The sequence below is a fragment of the Capra hircus genome, chromosome 22, assembly GCF_001704415.2.
Source record: "Capra hircus breed San Clemente chromosome 22, ASM170441v1, whole genome shotgun sequence".
NCBI lineage: Eukaryota > Metazoa > Chordata > Mammalia > Artiodactyla > Bovidae > Capra > Capra hircus.
Genome location: NC_030829.1, coordinates 42,904,081 through 42,919,952, shown reverse-complemented (window position 1 = coordinate 42,919,952; position 15,872 = coordinate 42,904,081). Strand labels below are relative to the sequence as shown.

General features: G+C 41.3%; 1 protein-coding gene across 7 annotated transcripts in view; it reads left to right on the top strand.

Annotated features, from left to right (window-relative positions):
• The window catches only part of PXK (PX domain containing serine/threonine kinase like), an 82,233-nt gene that overhangs the window by 25,905 nt on the left and 40,456 nt on the right, over positions 1-15,872 (top strand). For all 7 annotated transcript variants that reach the window (XM_018066767.1, XM_018066766.1, XM_018066768.1 and 4 more), the window contains exons 2-4: positions 1,306-1,356; positions 3,336-3,383; positions 10,156-10,342. In XM_018066767.1, the coding sequence (XP_017922256.1) occupies positions 1,306-1,356; positions 3,336-3,383; positions 10,156-10,342 (286 nt within the window). The remainder of the gene's footprint in view (positions 1-1,305; positions 1,357-3,335; positions 3,384-10,155; positions 10,343-15,872) is intronic.

Sequence of the window (15,872 nt, the reverse complement as noted above, 5' to 3'; positions counted from 1 at the left end):
ACATTCATGTATAAGTTACTGTATAGATATAAGTTTTTGTTTCTCTGGAATGAATGTCCAGGAGTGCAGTTGGGTCATAATGATAGCTGCATGTTTTAATTAAAAAAAAAAAAAAAGAAAGTTGCCAAACCATATTATAGAGTTTCAGTGCCATTTAAAATTCCCACCATTGATTTATGTGATCCAGTTTCCCTATTTGGCTATTTCCCTAGCCAGCATTTGGTGTTACCATTATTTTTTTGTTTGAGGTATTCTGATAGAAATACAGTGATATCTCACTGTAGTCTTACTTTGCATTTGATTGATGACTGGTAATGTTGAATATCTTTTTCTGTGCTTATTTGCCATCTGTATATCCTCTTGAAAGGAATGTGTATTCTGCGATTGTCGAATGGAGTGTTCTATAAATGCTGATTACATTTGTTGGTTGATGGTGATGAAATGAAGTTCATATTTTATGGCAGGACAAGAAAAAAATGAGATGTAAAATTTCTTTCAGCCCATTTCGGCCTCCCAGAGCCCTCCCCTATAGTATGTATTCTGCTTCTGCATTAACTAGACCTGTTTAGGAAACAACATTCTTTCTCATTCTAGTAAGAAGTCACCGTGATCACGACTTGCTTTGTATGACTTGTTTCTTACCTGCAGATCTGGGTTGTGTAAACGGTTGATATGTCATTTGATGAATGACTGTTTGTCTGCAAAACTTGTGGAACTGTGCCTTGACCTCTAACAGGCCCAACAGTCCTCAAGAGCTTTTTGAAAGAATGTCTCCTGGGTAATAGTCCCCAGGTCTTCAATAAAAATTTTCATTGTTTGCTGAGATCAACTGTTGTTTAATTTTTCATCATTAGTGGTTTTGTTGAATTCTTCTCTGTCCTTATGGGTTTCTGTTGTTCTATCAGTTGCTGCGGGAGAGGTGTTGAAATCTCCGACTCTGATGATGTATTCGTCTATTTCTTCTTCCAGTCCTTGTCAGTTTTTGTTTCACATGTTTTACAGCTCTGGTGCTTGAATGTGATACACATTCAAGATTGCTGTGTCTTGGGGACTTCCCTGGTGGTCCAGTGGTTAAGACTCCATGCTTTTAATGCAGGGGGTGCGGGTTCATCCCTGGCTGGGAAACTGGGATCCTACACGCCACAAGACTGCTGTGTCCTGCTATGAGATTACCCTTTTATCTTTATGCCCCTCTCTGTCTCTAGTAATCTTTTCTGAAGTTTACTCTATCTGATGCTTTCACATCATATTTTTGATCCTCTGATTTGGGTTTTATAATAGAGACTTTTTGTCCTTCTTTTTTAGGAATATATCATTCGGGTACAAAGAGGAATTTCTGCAGAAAATAGCTGGCAGGTAAGCTTTTTTTTTTTTTTTTTTTGTCACAGGAAAAATATTTAAACAAAATTCTGGCCGGGAATCATCTAAAAATCTGCAAAAACTAAAACACACATAAATATACATTGTATTTCTTTTATAAAACTTTAGATCTAGGACATCTCTTACAAAAGGCTTTTCTGTTCTCAGTTGTTTGCTTTAATTCATGTATGATGTTACCAAAGAGATTAGGAATGTGTTCCCCAGTTGGACACAGAGTAAGCAGAGTAGGCAACTGACTTGTTTTGTTCCTCCTGTTGAATAATTCAAGCCTCCTCCCCTGAAGCCATGGTGTGGGTAGGGCAGGTTAGTAGTCAGTTCACCAGTTTGAAAGATGAGATCGTGCCCTAGACATCATGCAGTTCGGATGCTGCATTTCATGGACTCTTAAATCTAGTCATGGGCAGTTTCTAGGGCTAGGTCCCGCACTGACCACGGGCAATGTCTGTATACAGCTCCAAGGCCTGCTTTCCTGATGGTTGGCCTCAGAGAAAGAGAACTTACTATATAGATCTAGAGGTCCTTTCCATCCCAGTTGACTTGCAGAGAGTGGCTGAATTCTATACAGGAGCCATTTCTTTCCTGTTGTAGTAATTATAATGACTTCTGTGTTCCATCTTCCAAAAATCTTACCTTGTCCTTCACAGCCCGGCTTGAACCTTACCTCTCACCTTAAGCAGTCTTTGACCTCAAAGGCCTGTACTTAGTCTTGTATTTGCCTGAAAATTCTAACTACTTTTAGTTGGAATAATTATAACATCACAGACTTGATGGACGTGAGTTTGAACAAGCTCCTGGAGTTGGTGATGGACAGGGAAACATGGTGTGCTGCAGTCCATGGGGTCGCAAAGAGTCAGACACGACTGAGAGACTGAACTGAACTGAGCGTTTATTGTTAGGCACTGGCTCAAGCACGTTAATTCACTGAGCCCATTAAAGCCAGTTCTGTGCCATCACATTAGCCCCATTTTACATTCAAAAGTCAAGTAGCTAGTCCAAGATCACACTGAAGTCCATGACGGAACAAGGTTAGAATTCAAGTATTCTCTACGCCACCTTTTGCTCCCTTGCAATTATTAGGTATGGCCCCATGTTTAACTTTTTGATATATATGTATGCCAAGCAGGCCCAAGGACAGTGTCCTACCAGAAAAATCAACCTTATATGTAGTCTTGTAAATCCAGTGCTTAAGAGGCCTGGGGAATACTTAATAAAAATGTAGATACTTAACCTCCTGAATTTGTTTCCCTTTGGGTGGGTAGGGTCCTCAATGATCTCCAAGTAGTTCTGCATGCTAATATTTGAGAATCATCAATAAACATTAGAAAAACTATTTGAAAGCCAGAGAGCTTCCTTCCCCTCTGACTGAAAAGCTAGTGTAATTTGCTGTGGCATAATCAGTGGCACCAGCATAACTAAGAGAAAAGGCGTGGACAGTGGGTGTGGACTGTTGCCAGGAGGCGAGTTGGTGAAGGGTGGTGCTGGCAGGTGCATCCAGCCTCTAAACTGCTGTGATCTCAGAGAGGGGCAGCGTTATTCAGGGCAAAGATGGAAGAGCTTCAAAACTGTCTACATCCATTTACTTTGTTTTCATGTTCAGTTAAACTTTTTTTCTTTTGGTAAATTATTAACTCATCTTTCTAGTTAACTAGGTGCCTAGGTAATTAAAAAAAAAAATTAAAGGGCTATTCACCCTCAAAACATCATCCTTCTCTCTTACCTCTTGGCATCTTGCGAATTTGGCTGGCATTAGCCAGTTTCCCACGGCCCAGCCAACTCTGGGCCACTGCTCGGTCTGTTTTCTGGGGCTGCCAAGTGAAACAAGTTAGGCTCCAGGTATAAGCCCTGCCACCCTTGGTGCAAGTGCCTTGACTCTAGAACGCCAATAAGTATTAAATAAGGAAATGAAAACTGATGGTTTGTGCTGAATCAAAACACCGCTGTTTTCTTTCTTACAGATTGTTAGGAGATACAGTGACTTTGATTTGCTGAACAACAGCTTGCAGGTAATTATTCTAAAACACCAATGACACATTTATTGCTTGGGGTATCTTAGAAATGGGTTGGAAATGGCAACATCAGGAACAAGAAGTTATCAGATTTCCCTAGCAAAGGAGATAAGCTCATACTTCAAACAGATGATGTGTGACTCTAAAAATAGACTTGGGGAATAAATGCCATTTATAATAGTCACTGTACAGCCGGCTACCTTTGTGCCAGACAGTGTCCTTAACCACAGTCATGGGATGCTGTGTGTTATCTCCTTTTCACAGGTTAGAAATGCCTAGATGGATTAACAGAATTGTTCACTGAGAGCGGGGACTCTCAGACTGTCTTAAACTAGGCCACATAGTCAGCAGTACAGATCAGCACTCAGCAGTAACTAGAGACGCAGCCTTTTTCAGCATTACCTTTTTTCTCTTAAATATGTATTTCCAAATCCCTTTGGTTAAATGTTTGTAACTTGGTGGCCATAATGGAAAGAGGGCTGAGCTGGAAACACATCTGGCTCTGCTAGTGCCGCAGGGTCCTAGGAAAGTGTGGCCCCCTAGGGGTTGGCAGCACTGCCACGCCCCACCTGGCAGACCGGCCTTCAAGCACCAGGATTGTTGAAGCCCACTGGGGCTTCCCTGGTGGCTAAGGCCATGATTCAGGAAAGAATCTGCCTGTAATGCAGGAGACCTGGGTTCCATGCCTGGGTTGGGAAGTTCCCCTGGGAAGGAAGTGGCGACTCACTCCAGTATTCTTGCCTGGAGAATTCCATCAACAGAGGAGCCTGGTGGGCTACAGTCCATGGGGTGGCAAAGAGTCAGACACGACTGAGGGACTAACAGTTCTCTGTCACTTTCTTTGGGCCTTTATTGTATCTCAACTTTGAATGGTGGCATAAATCCTTGAACCAGCGTGCTTAGCTCACGACCAGCTCACCTGGAAGGTGCACTGTCTCATCACTGATTCTGAGTGATCTCCGATCCTGTCCACAGAGGGCAGGAGGATGGAGGGCTGGGAGGGTATATCATGCTGCCTGTCCATCAAAAGGCCATTTTTTACTGAGCAGCCTTTGGAAAAAGAGCATTTGTAGAGTCCAGACTTTCACGTTATTTGCAACACTGCTGAATGCCATGTTCTCCATCCAGCAGAACTGGCCTGAGTATCTGCAGACCTTTATGTCATTGACATATGGTCTTGCTTCACACATGCTGTCTGTCTCCATTTTAATTGTAGTGTGACCAGTTTAAATATCCAGATAGAATATCGACAGAGATCAGATTCTCAGAGATGGGTTTAATTGGTTTCACTTGTGGATTTTAAGAGCATAGTCTTTCCACTTAGACAAAAACTGGGTGTCTGATGACTATTGTAGGTGAGCCACTGACTGACATGCTGTTTATTCCAGCAGTGGATCTTCCCCACAAGGCTCTCCAGACATTTCCATGTGCTCAAAGTGGCATGAACGTCTGGGAGCTAATGTTGGGCCTACTATGTGCTTTCACCTTTATGCACAAGTGAACCCTTGCCTGATTTTAAAGGGCTGTGATTTTGTACAGTGCTATTCAGCCAGGGCTGAGTAAGAATCATGAGAGAGATACTTCTGAAATGGAAACTGCCTGGGCCTAGACCCCAAGAATACGGGGTGGGAAAGAAAGTCTTATCTGCTGTTTGTTCTTGCTTTGGGGATATAAAGTTGAATCTCCATGACTATTCAGTTATGGCCTTATTTAATATAATAGAAATTTATTTTTACATCAGTGTAATTTTCCCTTTTAAAATGGGCACTTTCAGTGTGCATCTTATTTCAAATGCAAATATCCACGTGTATTGATGTTGGCTTGTGTTGGGCAGGATATGGCCAGACAGCACTTCAGTGGGAGGTTTTCCTGGATCCAAGTAAACAGACAGAAGAAAGTACATACAACTTTTTGGCAGTAAAATAATTTCAAAACAACCTCCATAAAACAGACCCCAAAGACTCCAAAACCACAAAATAAAACTGTGACTATGAATTTCAGTTTCTGATTACCCTTCTGACAGATAAATGAGTTCCTGCTGAAGGAAGAGAAATATAATACACATATGCAGGGTTGTTTGAATCCAATAGAAAAAATATCTAAGTGAAATAAAGCAGTGTGTAAAAGTATCCAAGCAATATAATAATTACATGAAATGTTTAGGAAAAATGATTGGGAGGAAGTTTGCCAGAATGTTAACAATGGGGACCTCCAGGTGGCAGGATTATGGGTTCTGTTGTTTTTTTTCCCCCTGGTTCTTTGTACCATTCTGTACTTTCCAAGTTCAGTACAAATAAGCACGTGCAAGTTATATAAGTGGAAAAACAGAAGAAGAGCTGTATTTTCCCAATTTTTTGTAGCGACTATATCTTGTGATAACAGTGAAGAGAAACCACTACCTTATTTTAAAGGCACCATCAAATCAATGACCATACATGGAGATAGAATGAGACACGGGAAAAGACAGCAGCAGGAGCTACAGTGATGAGAACTGTAGGGGACCCTCAGGCTTGAGACGGGGACCCAGCCTCTGCCTGGGCTCTGGTACTTCCTCTCTGTCCTCACTGTCTCCATATGAAGCTAAGAGGCTGAACCAAATGACTTTGCAAATCTCTTATAGCACGAATGTTTTGTGATTTGGTTTCACTGCCCATTTTTCACATGGGAGAGACTCTACTGAACACTGAGGGGAAATGGGGACAAATTAGGGTCTGATGAGCACTTAGCGCTCCTTGGAATACTTGCTGGAATGGAGTTCAAGGCAATTTGCAGATTATTAACGGAAGTGGGACATCAGCTGATTCAGAGGTAGAAGATTTTTTCCTCCAGACAAAAAAACCTAGTTTTCTGGAAACTGATAGAGTTTGCCATGGAGTTTAGAAGTTTTTGCTGGGTTAGCATGGGTCAGGTTACGGGCTCGAGACCCCGCTTTGGCTGTCAGTCCCACTTTGCTTTGTCACTCTGCAGGTGTTACAAGTAGAGGAACTCTGGGGACTTCTCTGCTGGCTTTACTGTTCTCTTTCCTTTATACAGGGAACTCAAGAATGGAATCCAAAGGGCACTTTAAAAAGGGAACAATTTTTTTAAAAAATGTCATATGAGGTGCCTTTGCTTGAAGTCGTCCCTGTGGAGGTGTCTAGGAAGTCAGGGGCTGAGGGCCTTCATCATATGTGTGCTAGTATTCTCTTGCCCTCCTTTCTAACAAGTCACAGGAGTTCTAAACTTTATATTCTGTGATGGGTAAGCATTTGAGAAGTTCTGGGAGAAGCTGAAAGAGAAAGTTAACTTCTCTTAAATGCTAGCCTCCTGTCAAAGGCAAGATTTTAAAATCACACACACACTGCAAAGTTTCAACACCTGAAGAAAAATTTCTCGTGAGAACCCAAACCGGGGCAGAAAAACACCTGCCATGTGCCTAGCAGACTGACATGGCAGAGACACTCTACTCTCAGCTGTTGGCAAAGAATTCTTTGTGTCACCTGATGATTTGGAAGAGCTGATGAGGTATCTGGGCAGAGCAGTCCATTTCAGTTCAATTCAGTTCAGTTCAGTCACTCAGTTGTGTCTGACTCTTTGTGACCCCATGGACTGCAGCACGCCAGGCTTCCCTGTCCATCACCAGCTCCTAGAGCTTGCTCAAACTCATGTCCATCGAGTCGGTGATGCCATCCAACTATCTCATCCTCTGTCATCCCCTTCTTCTCCTGCTTTCACTCTTTCCCAGCATCAGGGTCTTTTCCAGTGAGTCAGTTCTTCACATCAGGTGGCCAGAGTATTGGAGCTTTAGCTTCAGCATCAATCCTTCCAATGAATATTGAGGACTGATTTCCTTTAGGATGGACTGGTTGGATCTTCTTGCAGTCGAAGGGACTCTCAAGACTCCAACACCTCAGTTCAAAAGCATCAATTATTTGGTGCTCAGCTTTCTTTATAGTCCAGCTCATACATGACTACTGGAAAAACCATAGCTTTGACTAGACGGACCTTTGTTGGCAGAGTAATGTCTCTGCTTTTTAATATGCTGTCTAGTTTACCTAAAGAGAAATGATGCTTGACTTAAAAAATAATAATAATTTTTTTTTTAAAGCTTGGAGGTCACCAAGTTTGAAACAGATAGCTTATCTAATTCATTCTGACATCCCCACTGTGAGTGAAAAATAGCCCTACTGGGGTTTAAATCTGATCTTGTCAGATGTGACTTTCCATTCTGAGTGACCTGGGCTTCAGCTGAGTCTGCTCTTGAGTGAGTAGTGCAGGCAGATGTGCTGATATTGGCTGATGGTATGTATATATTTTTTAATCCTTATTGTATATATGATAACTCTGATGAGCAAAAGTGTTTTTCTTTTTTTAATTGAAAAATAATAAATATTTTAACATTTCATAGTATAGAATTAAAAATTAATTGACCAACCCACTCCCAGAAGTAGCTACTCTAAAGCAGGTAGAGTAAGTCCTTTTAGACATTTTTTGTGTGTATGTAACTGTATGCCTGGGCTTACACGTAGGTGCACACAGACACGTAAATGAGATTATATCCTGCAACTTATTAAAAGAGTTTTTAAAAGAAATAAATCAATTATATTTTCAGTAACACATTACCATTGATTCCAGTGCTCCTGAACAAAAATAGTAATAAAACAATTGACTTGGATGTGTACCAGATGAGTGATGTGCTTGCTTCATAACTTTGCTTTTCTATTTAGTTAATAAAGAAACTGCTATTCCATAAAGTGTAATTGTATGAGAGAGGAAAACAGCCTGAAGTTGAGTGTCTTATCTGGCAGTGAATTTGGCCATGGTTGAAAATTCACTTTGTGTTCTAACATATTTTCATAAGTATGTTGTAGAAACAGGCAGTTCAGAATTATCAGCCTACCTTTTCAGCTTGCCTAATTCAAGTTCAAGGCCTAATTCAAGTTCAAGGTTCAAACTTGCCTAATTGCCAAGTTCAAGATCTTCATTGTTTGAAAAAATGGGGGGAAGCAGGCTCAGTTAGGTTTGCTCACATGGATGATTTAGATGACATGCTTCTCTGAATTCAAGATGCCTTTCTGTTTTAGACCTTTCCCTAGATGAGTACACATGCCGCTTGGACCACTCTAAGCGCAAGGGTAGACTAGTACTGCTCATTGAAAGCAGTGTTTTGCTCATTAAATTATGATACCAATCTGATACTTTGTTTTTTAAGTTTAAAAAATAGACTCAAAGTTTTAAATGATCTGGAAAATGATGTAGATTGCACACCTGCATTTACTTTTCCTTTCTCCCCAAGCCACTCTAAAACAGCAGTAAATTTGATCTTGTGTATGTACACACACACACACACACACACACACACACACACACACACACACACACACACACACACACACCCCTTCAAGGACAAATAGGAGAGGAGAAAATTATAACAGAAACATTAAAAACTAAAAATCCAGTGGATGAGAGCTAACTAATTAAGCAGATATGGGAAGGCGGAATTACGAGATGGCAGTAAGGGTGGATAAACCCACTGGGTCCCAGTTTTCACCACAGAACCTCCAAAAGATTGACAGCACCAAGTGCTACCTCCAACGTGGGGTGAGGTCAAGCTAAAATCAGGAGTTGAAAGTATGTTTAAGTAGTTGGATCCCCACAGCTCCCCATCTGAGCAACTTATGCCTACTCTTCTCCAGTGGAGAAACTGGGTTTTTTTGCCTCTGGAGAGAGTTGAACATTCTTTGGATGGGAGAATGCAGGCACAGTTGGAGATATTTACATAATAAAGAGGAGACCTGTTCAAATAAAGACATTTTTTATTAACATGCAAGGTTTCAAACAATTCTCCCTTTCTAGGAAGCTGACAGAGGGTATCTCCACCAAAAGTGAGGGGATTATCTAAGATAAAGGCAGGCATGGATATAGAAATGGGGTTTAGCAGGAGAAAGGGCAGAGGCTTCTCTAACATGGTGGTGAAGGGAGGTCCTGGGACGCAAGTCTTGTGGCAGGTCTAGGGACCACCTGTCCTGCTTGGAACAGGTTGCTGGGTTCTGGAAAGTGCTCTTCAAGAAGATGACATTGATTCATCTTTGTATCTCAGTGTGTTGAAGAAAGGCTTAGATGGAGAGTTTGTAGTTGAAGACAAAACTAGAAAAAAAAAAATGTTAGTTGACAGAAAGTAGTAGTAAGCATGCTCTTTGACTCAGTTGTGAGTATAATTTACCTACTGTAAGCATGCATGCTGCACTTATTTAAGTGATAGTATCATGATGTTGGAAGAGTTAGGTTTAGAATGTGTGTGGATGAGATCAGGTCGTGAAAGAGAACTTAACCCTCATCTCCAGTAACGAGAAACTTGCAGATAATGCCTAAAAGTGAAAAATCGAGGCATAACAATGTAAACCATCACTTCTTCCAAAAGATCAGCTGAAAGAGTTGAATGTGGCCCCCTTTGGGGAGTGGGGAATGGATATGTCACCTTTCGGCTGGGGTGGTGGGGAGCAAGCATCATGGGACTGCCAGCAGTAATAAACAAAAGTATTTGACTCTCAGAAAATATGTTTATGTGTAAATTTCATTTAAAAAATTAAGTCTTAAAGTGCTACACTTAGTAAAGTATTTTATCAGTTCTAAGATGTACAGGTTTTCACAGTTTTACAATACGACTGATTAGGATGTATCCTGAAATGTTTTAGACCTAACGAAACCTGTTGGCTCAGGGATTCTGCTATTCTGTCTTATTTGGGGATGACATGAGTATAATACTTCTCTTTTTTCTTTTTAATTAAAGATTGCAGGCCTAAGTCTACCTCTTCCTCCCAAAAAATTGATTGGTAACATGGATCGTGAATTCATAGCTGAGAGGCAGAAAGGTCTTCAGAACTATCTCAACGTTATCACCACAAATCATATCTTGTCTAACTGTGAGCTGGTTAAGAAGTTTCTAGATCCAAACAACTATTCTGCAAACTACACTGGTAAGTAGAGGGATCTATCAGCTACATTCCTGGGACAAAAGAGGCACTTTTCTTTGCCAGAGATAATATATGTGGGACAAACTCTCCTTCTAGATGGGGAGATGTGTTCTAGGGCATTCAGTTCAGTTCAGTCACTCAGTCGTGTCTGACTCTTTGTGACCCCATGAATTGCAGCACACCAGGCCTCCCTGTCCAACACCAACTCCCGGAGTTCACTCAAACTCATGTCCATCAAGTCGGTGATGCCATCCCGCCATCCCTCTGTCATCCCCTTCTCTCCTGCCCCTAATCCCTGCCAGCATTTCTTTTCCAATGAGTCAACTCTTCGCATGAGGTGGCCAAAGTACTGGAGTTTCAGCTTCAGCATTAGTCCTTCCAAAGAACACCTAGGACCTATCTCCTTTAGAATGGACTAGTTGGATCTCCTTGCAGTCCAAGGGACTCTCAAGAGTCTTCTCCAACACCACAGTTCAAAAGCATCAATTCTTCAGCGCTCAGCTTTCTTCACGGTCCAACTCTAGGGCATTATTCATCTGCCAGTACTCACCTGATTGTAATTTACTGTAGATATCTAAGAAGAACATATTTTTAAACTGGAAGATAATTGCTTTATAATGTTGTGTTAATTTCTGCTGTACCATAAAGTGAATCAGCTGTATGTACACATATATCCCCTCCCTCCTCAGCTGCTGACCGCCACCCCCAGCCCACCCTCTAAGCCGCCATGGAGCACTGAGCTGAGCCTGCTGTATTTTACTGCGGTCTCCCACTACCTATCTGTGTCACGTGTGGTAGTGCATATGTGTCAGTCCCAATCTCCCGATTCATCCCACCCTCTCCTCTCCCCACTGTCCACGTATGCCTTCTCTATGTCTGCATCTCTGTTCCTGCCTTGGAAATAGGTTCATCTGTACCATTTTTCTAGACACACTTATATGTGTTAACAGATATTTATTTTTCTCTTTCTGACTGACTTCCCTTGGTGTGACACACTCTAGGTCCATCCATGTCTCTATAAGACAAAAATTAGTTCTAAAATATTTTTAATGCTTGTTTAGAAAAATACGGAAGAGAACTTGTCTGTGTACAAAGTCTTGTCATTATTATCTTCCCTGACAAAACTGAGAGTAAATAGTCCACAGTGATCTGTACAGTAATGTCAGTTTGATTTATATTTGCCTGTTTTTGTGTTTACAATATATATTATGCCTGGCTTTTTTGGGAATTACTTTAAACACAATAGTGATTCAGAAGGGGCCTTTCTGTGTCTTCCCAGTTGCTTGCTGAAACCTGCTGTGTGCAAAGCCTGGGGAGCAGGTGGTCCCTTTCCAAACCTTCCCTGGACAGAGCAGCAGCCAGGGGCCTGAGTGGGAAAGGGTGCCAGTCACACACACGGCCAGCAGCAGTTCTGTAAGCCCATTGTCAGCAGAATGAGTGATTAAATGTTTAATACACTCTGGCATGGTCTTGAACAGGCCAATAGAAGCTGTTGTAAAACCAAACCAGTGACTAGAATTCAGCCAATTTGTTAAAGCTAAACCAACCATGCTGAGAGTCTAAGTGGAACACTGGGTATCATTAATAAGCTGATTTCCTTGCTAAGAGAATAGACTGTTTAGAGGCTACATTTTGGGTCCTTAGAACACTCCTTTTGAAGTAATTAGAAGGAGATGGTTTTATTCTTGTGTCAGATAGAGGGAAACAGAGGACTGCTTATCAGGCACGAAACTTTTCTTTATCTTATTTTTAATTAATTAACTGATTAAGTTTTGGCCATGCTCGGTCTTCGTTATTCTAGCTGTGATGTGCGGGCTTCTCCTTGTGGTAACATCTCTTGTTTCTGGGCACGGCTCTAGGGTGAGGGCTTCAGTAGCTGCAGCATGTGGACTCAGTAATTGCAGCTCCCAGGCTCCAGAGCACAGGCTCAGTAGTTACGGCACATGGACTTTGTTGCTCCGAGGCATGTGGAATCTTCCTGGATCAGGGATCGAACTGATGTCTACTCCAGTCTACCAGGGTAGCCTGAAACTTTTCTGCATAATGGAATCACCTGGGGAGCTTTAAAAAAAATTCCAATGCCCAGACTGCATTCATGCCAGTCAAATCAGAATCTCTGTGGATGGGGTTCATAGTTTGTAAGCTTGCCCTCCCCAGAGATTCTGATATGCAGCCGAGTTTGAAAACCACAGTTGGAAATTGCTACTCACATCACGGGTCCTCTGACCAGCAGCACTGGCATCATCGGGAGCTTGTTAGGGATGTAGCATTCAGGCCCCAGCCCAAACCTAGAATCAGGATGTGGTTTTTAACAAGGTCCCCAGGTCATTTGCATGCATATCAAAGTTTGAGAAGCCTTGCCTGAGAACATGCCTGTCGTCTTCTAGTGAAAGTGCCTGCAGGGGTAAGAAGAATGCCTTTGTAGAAAGCAACCCACTGAAGGGAAGTTTATTTCAAACTCATATTTGCTGTAAGTTATGAAACAGAACTCTGAGTTGTTACAAGGCTTGCATTTTTACCCCACTTGTTTCTTGGAGCTCATTGGAGAAAAGGCATCACCGGCCTGGGGCTCCCAGGACAACTCGTGTTCTCTCAGAGCAGGTCTCCCTTGCCTTTCATTTCACCTACTTCACCTCACTTGTTCCAGGATTGTCACACCATGGACTCTGGGCTGACTTTTATCGAGTCCCTTGCAGCTCAGCCCTGTTCACTGGTTTGTTCGTCCGCGTCGTTTCCCGACAGTGTCTGCTAGTGTCCTCCTGAGGTCAAATGTCACGGGGTAGTGTACATGTGATGATGCTATCCTTTCCGGAGGCTTGACTCTCTGCTCTGCCATGCCATGTCCTGGGTGCGGGGCTGGGTGTTGGGGTACAGGTGCGAGGAAAATGTGCTCCTTGTTCTCAGGGAGCTTGTACTAGAAATACCTTGAGTTGCCAGGGGATCAGAGCTAGCAGGGACCTTGCAGCAGATGCATCTAGACTAACCCTCTTGTTTTATTTATTTTTTAATGTAAGTTTGTTGTTGTTTTCCTTCCAGTTTTATTGAAATATGATTGACATACAGCACTGAATATGTTTAGGTATATAGCATAGTGATTTGACTTACATACATTGTGACATGAGGATCACAGTAAGTTTAGTGACCATCCGTCATCTCATAGAAATGCAGGATTAAAGTAAGAGAGGAAAATTGCTTCTGTGTGATAAGAACTCTTAGAGTTTACTCTCTTAGTAACTTTCATGCATAATGTACAACAAAGTTAGTTATATTTATCGTGCTGGGTATTGCATTCCTAGTACTTATTTATCTTATAGCTGAAGTTTGTACCTTTTGGCCACCTTCATTTAATTCCCCATCCTCCTACCTCCAGCCCCCACCTCTGGTAACCACAAATCTGATCTCTTTTTCTGTGCGTTTTTGACGAATAATTGACCTGCACTACTGTGTTAGTTCCTGTTACACAACATTATGATTTGATGTTTCTATACCTGTCAAAATAATCATCATGATAAGTCTACTTACATATGTCACCATAAAAAGATATTGTGTAGTTATCAACTGTATCCCTCCATGTTGTTGCAAATGGCAAGATGTCATTCTTTTTTGTGGCTGATTAATATGCCCCTGTGATACCTAGGTTCGTCCACATCTCAGCCACTGTGAATAATGCCACAGTGAACATGGTGGGTGTGTATATTTTTTATCTAGTTAGTGTTTTCATTTTCTTCTGGTAAATACCAAGGAGTGAAATTGAACAACCATATGGTAGTTCTGCGTCTAAAGTTTTTGAGGGCTCTCCGTATTCTTTGCTGTAGTGGCTGTTTCAAGTTACCTTCTCATCAGTAATCCACAAGGGTTCTTTTTCTCTGCGTCTTCACCAAAACTTGTTATTTATTCGTGGTCTTTTTGATGATGGCCATCCTGATGGGTGTGAGGTGATACTTCACTGTGGTTTTGATTTGCATTTCCTTGATGAGTACTGATGTTGAGCATCATTTCATGTACCTGTTGGCAATCTGTCTGTCTTCTTGGGAAAAATGTCTATTCAAGTATTCTGCCCATTTTTTAATAGTGTTTTTTGTGTTTTGATATTTAGTTGTATGAGTTCTTTGTATATTTTGAACATTAACCATTTGTCAGATACATTGTTTGCAAATCTGTTCTCCGATTCAGTAGCTGGTCTTTTTGTTTTGTTGATGGTTTTCTTTGCTATGCAAAAGCTTTTAAGTTTGATTAGGTTCCATTGGTTGGTTTTTGCTTCTTGTGTTTCCCAAGGGGGCATATCCAAAAAAACATTGCTAAGACCAGTGTCAAAGAGTTTGTCACCTGTGTTTTCTCCTAGGAATTTTATGTTTTTAGGTCTTCCATTTATGTCTTTAATCCATTTTTAGTTTATTTTTGTATATGATGTGAGAGAGTAGTCCAGTTTGGTTCTGTTGCATTCAGCTGTCTAATTTTCCCGAATTTATTGAAGAGGTTGTCTTTTCTCCATTGTATATTCTTGCCTCCTTTGTCGTATTAATAGATTAACTGCTGATAGAAGTACGGGTTCATTTCTGGGCGCTCTGTTCTGTTTCTTCATGCTCTGTGTGTGTGCTTGTGCACATCCCAGTACCATACTCTTTTGACTATTGTACCTTTGTAGTGTGCTTTGAAATCAGAAGCATGATACTTCCAGCTTTTCTTTTTCAAGATTGTTTTGACTATTCAAGATCTCTTCTGTTTCCATAAAAATTTAGAATTATTTGCTCTAGCTCTGTGGAAAAAGCTAGTGATATTTTATAGGGATTGCACTGAATCTGTAGATTGCCTTAGCCTGTACAGTCATTTTAGCTATATTCATTCTTCCAGTCCATGAACACAGTATATCTTTCCGTCTGTTTGTGTCCCCTTCACTTTCTTTCATTAGTGTCTTAGAGTTTTTAGAGTACAGATCTTTTACCTGTTTAGTTGGATTTATTCTTCTTGATATGATTGTAAATGGAATTGTTTTCTTACTTTCATTCCTTTGTGATAGTTTCTTGTTAGTATACAGAAATGCAACCAGTTTCTGCATATTAATTTTGTATCCTGCAACTGTGCCAAACTCATTGAGTTCCAGGAGAACCCTCTCATTTTATACATGAGCAGTCTCCCAAGAAGGGCCTTACCTAGGGTTGCACATTTGTATGATTGCACAAGTGTCTAGTGTCTGAATGTTTCTCAATTAAAATGCTGCTCAGCCCCTGGAACATTGTCTGATCCCTATATCTCCTCCTCATGTCCTTCTCTACATGCTGCTCTTGTCCTGATTTTTCCCCTCTCTCCCAGGATGCCAGACAATCAGGAATCCAAAGGCGATGAGCACAGGAGTGTGAGAAAACTGTCAGAGACTCCTGCCAGAACCCAAACACTTAAGTAGCTGTCGCTATTTAGAGGGCACAGTCCTGATGAAACAATAAGGGTTGGGTGCTGTTTTCAGAGAAGTGCTGATTAATTTCCCCCTTTGCATGAAATGTCAGAACTTTGTCTTTCCTCTGCGCTGACTCACCAA